Source organism: Lithobates pipiens, unplaced genomic scaffold (assembly GCF_037356315.1).
Source record: "Lithobates pipiens isolate NorthernLeopardFrog02 unplaced genomic scaffold, aLitPip1_a1.2 Scaffold_8, whole genome shotgun sequence".
Taxonomy (NCBI): domain Eukaryota; kingdom Metazoa; phylum Chordata; class Amphibia; order Anura; family Ranidae; genus Lithobates; species Lithobates pipiens.
Window position 1 is genome coordinate 62362164 of NW_027507903.1, and position 6000 is coordinate 62368163.

Sequence of the window (6000 nt, forward strand, 5' to 3'; positions counted from 1 at the left end):
GTCTATCACATAAAATCCCAATAAAATACATTTATGTTTTGGTTGCAACATGACAAAATATGGAAAATGTCAAGGGGTATGAATACTTTTTCAAGGCACTGTACATGCTTTTGCTTTACAATGCTCACATTAAAATGTGAATGTATGAACGGGACCTTAAAGTAAAACTAAAGTTAAGCCCTTCCTGCTGCTGTGTCCCAGCCCTTTAACAGGTTTTAAATGTCGAGAGGCGGGCATTTTGATCACGCGACTGCTGTGATTGGCTGTCACATGATCAGAAAGCACCCGATCAAATGTAGGCATTGGGTGCTTTCTGGTATCCGCCAGTCTCTGAGCTGGAAGTGTGCAGGGCATGGCGCTCTCAGCACAGAAAGATGTTTACATGGGGACACATATATGCGGCCCCGTTTGCGTTAAAGCCCACCTCCTGAGATGCCGAATATATGTATATAGCCGGAGGGAACAGGTTAAATAAGAGAAGAGACACTAAAACTGGAGAGTGTAAAACCTGGTGCAGCTGTGTATGGTAGCCAATCAGCTTCTAACTTCAGCTTGTTCAATTAAGCTTTGGCAAAAAAAAACACTGGAAGCCGATCCACACACTGGCTATATGCATCCTGGAGTGGCATAGGTTTCTGTGCAGAGGATGCCCAGTTAATGGGACTCTGGGGCAGGCAGGAAGGGATAATATACACACTGTGCTGAGCATGTGCAGCTCAATATAGATTTCTGTCATGGTTCCTGTGTGCTGGGATGACTGAATGCAGGAATTATGTCACCCTGTGCTAACCAATCAACATGGCAGAAGACTGGCACCTTCAATATACTGAGGAGAAGGTGCCATCGCTGGTGAGTGACCTTTGCAGGAAAGTTGGGGGTTCAGGTAAGTTTCGCCGATTTTATATCTGACTTAAGGGGGGGGGGGGGCGGACTTCCAGATCACGTGACCACTGCAATAGGCGGTGACAAGATCAGGAGCCCATCCCACTGGCTTCCAATCATACCTAGAGACAGAGATATGTCTGTGACAGCTCGGTCACCTTGGAAAAGTGTCCTTATCACTTTACAGAGTTGTGTCCGGGGACGCCCATCCCTCCCTCTTCTCATGTAAACGCCCGGATAGAAGGTGACACACCTCTACAGCCTGACACTGATCTGTACACCGACACGGAGAATGAGGTCCCCCCACTCCAATACATTACATGGAGGAGAGGTACAAATGTGAGAACAATAATGGAAGAAGGGGTACATGGCATGATGGGGCCCTTCGTGTCATGTGATCTCCGGTGATGGGGGCCCCTTGTCATATGATTTTTGATGATGGGGGCCCTTTTGTCATGTGATCTCCGGTGATGGGGCCCCTTGTGTCACGTGATCTCCGGTGATGGGGGGCCCCCTTGTGTCATGTGATCTCCAGTTATTGGTGGCCCCTTGTGTCATGTGATCATCGGTGATGGGGGCCCCTTGTGTCATGTGATCTCCAGTGATGTGGGGGCAACCTTGGGTCATGTGACCTCCCTTGATGGGGCCCCTTGTGTCATGTGATCTCCCTTGATGGGGCCCTTTATGTTATGTGATCTCTGGCGATGGGGCCCCTTGTGTCATGTGATCCCCAGTGATGGGGCCCCTTGTGTCAAGTGATCTCCAGTGACGGGGGCCCCTTGTGTCATGTGATCTCCAGTGATGGGGCCCCTTGTGTCATGTGATCTCCAGTGATGGAGGACCCTTGTGTCATGTGATCTCCAGTGATGGAGGACCCTTGTGTCATGTGATCTCCAGTGATGGAGGACCCTTGTGTCATGTGATCTCCAGTAATGGAGGACCCTTGTGTCATGTGATCTCCAGTGATGGAGGACCCTTGTGTCAAGTGATCTCCAGTGACGGGGGCCCCTTGTGTCATGTGATCTCCAGTGATGGGGGGCCCCTTGTGTCATGTGATCTCCAGTGATGGAGGACCCTTGTGTCATGTGATCTCCGGTGATGGAGGACCCTTGTGTCATGTGATCTCCGGTGATGGAGGACCCTTGTGTCATGTGATCTCCGGTGATGGAGGACCCTTGTGTCATGTGATCTCCGGTGATGGAGGACCCTTGTGTCATGTGATCTCCAGTGATGGAGGACCCTTGTGTCATGTGATCTCCAGTGATGGAGGACCCTTGTGTCATGTGATCTCCGGTGATGGGGCCCCTTGTGTCATGTGATCCCCAGTGATGGGGCCCCTTGTGTCATGTGATCCCCAGTGATAGGGGCCCCTTGTGTCATGTGATCTCCGGTGATGGGGCCCCTTGTGTCATGTGATCTCCGGTGATGAGGCCCCCTTGTGGGATCCCCAGTCTGTTGCCCCCCCTGGTGGGTGTATGTCCATGGTGTGAGGTGGCAGATGGGTCAACTGGATGATGATGATGATGATGATGATTAGGAGGAAGGTGATGAGGAGGAGGAGGAGGAGGAGGATGATGATTAGGAGGAAGGTGATGATGATGAGGAGGAGTAGGAGGATGATGATTAGGAGGAAGGTGATGATGATGAGGAGGAGGAGGAGGATGATGATAATGATGAGGAGGAGGATGCGGAGAATGATGATGAGGAAGATGAGGGTGTGCTGAATGATGGAAGGCCAGTGATCGCCCCTCCCCCTGTGCCCGGTCTGTCCTGAGCCCCGCCCCTCAGCGGGCACACTCACCCGGGCCGGCCAGTGCGGGTAACCCTTCATCTTGGCGAAGACCAGCTCTCCCGCCTTGTAGTCCCGGGGCCTGGGCCGAGCCATTGTGTCCTCGTCCAGCCCTGACACACCAACCTTCCGCCCTGCGGCAGCCGCTATGGTGATGGAGATGGAGGGGGAGGAGGAGGAGGAGGACGGGGGTACCACACAGGCCCCTCAGCGGATGAACTCCTCAGCAGAGCCCCCGTGTACACGGAGCAGGAGGTCTCCTCCACCGTAGGCCCTTCTACCCCTCACTGTACCGACCAAAACCCTTCTTCTCCTTCCCCGCCTTCTACCGTCACACCGACCGTCAGCTCTATGGCGCTGCGAGGAACAACACAGGACTTCTCCTACACCGGTGCGGGCGGGGACCGCACACTAACTATCCAGCTAGGTAGCCGTACGGCGCGCGGTGCTTCGCTGCCTCTGCTGGTGGATCTTATGGTTGGCGGAGATTCCTAGATGTACAAACCGAAACGGGCGCTTATAAACGTCTCATCAGAGCTCATCCACAGGGTACCAAAAGACATCAGTATCTGTGACAATGGAGCTTACAGTCTATTCCCCCCACCATACATAATTATTATAGGGCAATAAAGACAGTAAGGCTGCAGTCACACCTGCACAATACAATGCAACCCTTTTTTGTGTTTTCTTCTGCCAGTTCATTGCGCAACAGCATAGGACAGTCAGGGTTTTTTTTTGCAGTGAGCCTTGCGAATATTTGCAAAGTGCCTTGTGTCGCCTTTTTTTGCACGTGTCCTACAACATAAAGGCGTGAACGGAGCCTGAGGCCAGCCATACATGGAGTGATTTTCTTTCCTGAAACCACAGGTTGTAGGAAAGAACAGCGCTCAAATCCCTCCCACTGAGCCACTGTGTTCTTCCTGCGGGGGGAGCTGTTCCTGGCCAGGAGAACATTTTTGTTATGTTACAGCCTTTTTAAAAAATTGATTAAATTTATTATTTTCCTCAAAAATCTACAAACAATACCCCATAATGACAACGTGAAAGAAGTGTATTTGAAATCTTCGCAAATTTATTAAAAATTCAAAAACTAAAAAAATCACATGTACTTACAGTGCCTTGAAAAAACTATTCATACCCCTTGATATTATCCACGTTTTGCCATGTTACAACCAAAAATTTATTTCATTGGGATTTTGTGTGATAGACCAACACAAAGTGACACATAATTGTGAAGTGGAAGGAAGATGATAAATGGTTTTCCACATTTATTATAAATAAATATGTAAGGCGTGCATTTGTATTCAGCCCCCCCCCCCCCCCCCCCGAGTCAATACTTCTATAGAACCGCCTTTAGCTGCAATTACAGCTGCAAGTCTTTTTGGGGAGGTCTCTACCAGCTTTGCACATCTAGAGAGTGACATTTTTGCTCATTCTTCTTTGCAAAATAGCTTAAGCTGTCAGATTGCATCTGTGAACAGAAATTTTCAAGTCTTGTCACAGATTCTCAATTGGATTTAGGTCTGGACTTTGATTGGGTCATTCTAACACATGAATATGCTTTGATCTAAACCATTCCATTGTAGCTCTGGCTGTATGTTTAGGGTCGTTATCCTGCTGGAAGGTGAACCTTCACCCCAGTCTCAAGTCTTTTGCAGAACCTAACAGGTTTTCTTCTAAGATTGTATTTGGCTCCATCCATCTTCCCATCAACTCTGACCAGCTTCCTGTTCCGGTGAAGAAAAGCATCCCCACAACATGATGCTGCCACCACCATGTTTCACAGTGGGGATGGTGTGTTCAGGGTGATGTGCAGTGTTAGTTTTTTGCCACACATAGTGTTTTGCTTTTAGGGCAAAAAGTAAAATTTTGGTCTCATCTGACCAGAGCACCTTCTTCCACATATTTGCTGTGTCCTCCACATGGCTTCTCACAAACTGCAAATGGGACTTCTTATGGCTTTCTTTCAACAATGGCTTTCTTCTTCCACGCTTCCATAAAGACCAGATTTGTGGAGAGCATGACTAATAGTTGTCCTGTGGACAGATTCTTCCACCTGACCTGTGGATCTCTGCAACTCCTCCAGAGTTACCATGGGCCTCTTGGCTGCTTCTCTGATTAATGCTCTCCTTGCCCAGCCTGTCAGTTTAGGTGGACGGCCATGGTTTGGTTGGTTTGCAGTTGTGCCATACTTTCAGATAATGGATTGAACAGTGCTCCGTGAGATGTTCAAAGCTTAGGGTATTTTTTTTATAACCTAACCCTACTTTAAACTTTTCCACAATTTTATCTCTGACCTGTCTGGTGTATTCCTTGGTCTCCAAGGTTCTCTAACAATCCTCTGAGGGCTTCACAGAACAGCTGTATTTATACTGCAATTAAATTACACACAGGTGGATTCTATTTACTAATTAGGTGACTTCTGAAGGCAATTGGTTTCACTAGATTTTAGTTAGGGGTATCAGAGTTTAGGGGGCTGAATACAAATGCACGACGCACTTTTCACATATTTATTTGTAAAAAATGCTGAAAACCATTTATCATTTTCCTTCCACTTCACATTTATGTGCCACTTTGTGTTGGTCTATCACATAAAATAGCAATAAAATACATTTACGCTTTTGGTTATAACATGACAAAATGTGGAAAATTTCAAGGGGTGTGAATACTTTTATCAAGGCACTGTAAGTATTCACAGCCTTTGCCATGGCACTCAAAATTGAGCTCAGGTGCATCCTGTTTCCACTGATAATCCTTGAGATGTTTCTACAACTTGATTGGAGTCCACCTGTGGTAAATTCAGTTGATTGGACTTGGTTTGGAAAGGTACACACCTGTCTATATAAGATACACAGTTACCAGTGCATGTCAGAGCACAAGCCATGAAGTCCAAGGAATTGTCTGTAGACCTCCAAGATAGGATTGTATTGAGGTAAAGAAAAGGGTACATAAAAACTTCTACAGCATTGAAGGTCGCAATGAGCACAGTGACCTCCATCATCCATAAATGGAAGTTTGGAACCACCAGGACTCTTCCTAGAGCAGGCCACCCTGCCAAACTGAGCAATCGGGGGGGGGGGAGCCTTAGTCAGGGAGGTGACCAAGAATCCAATGGTCACTCTGACAGAGTTCCAGCATTACTCTGTGGAGAGAGGAGAACCTTCCAGAAGAACAACATATTTGCAGAACTCCACCAATCAGACCTGTATGGTAGAGTTGCCAGAAGAAAGCCACTCCACAGTAAAAGGCACATGACAGCCCATCTGAAGTTTGCCAAAAGGCACCCGAAGGACTCAGGAAACAAAATTCCCTGGTCTGATGAAACAAAG

General features: G+C 47.9%; 1 protein-coding gene across 1 annotated transcript in view; it reads right to left on the minus strand.

Moving 5' to 3' along the window:
* The window catches only part of HDGFL3 (HDGF like 3), a 109947-nt gene extending 106863 nt beyond the window's left edge, over positions 1 to 3084 (minus strand). Inside the window, exon 1 of the mRNA XM_077472350.1 lies at positions 2684 to 3084. Within this exon, the coding sequence (XP_077328476.1) occupies positions 2684 to 2767 (84 nt within the window). The 5' untranslated portion in view covers positions 2768 to 3084. The remainder of the gene's footprint in view (positions 1 to 2683) is intronic.
* Between the last annotated feature and the right edge of the window lie 2916 nt (positions 3085 to 6000).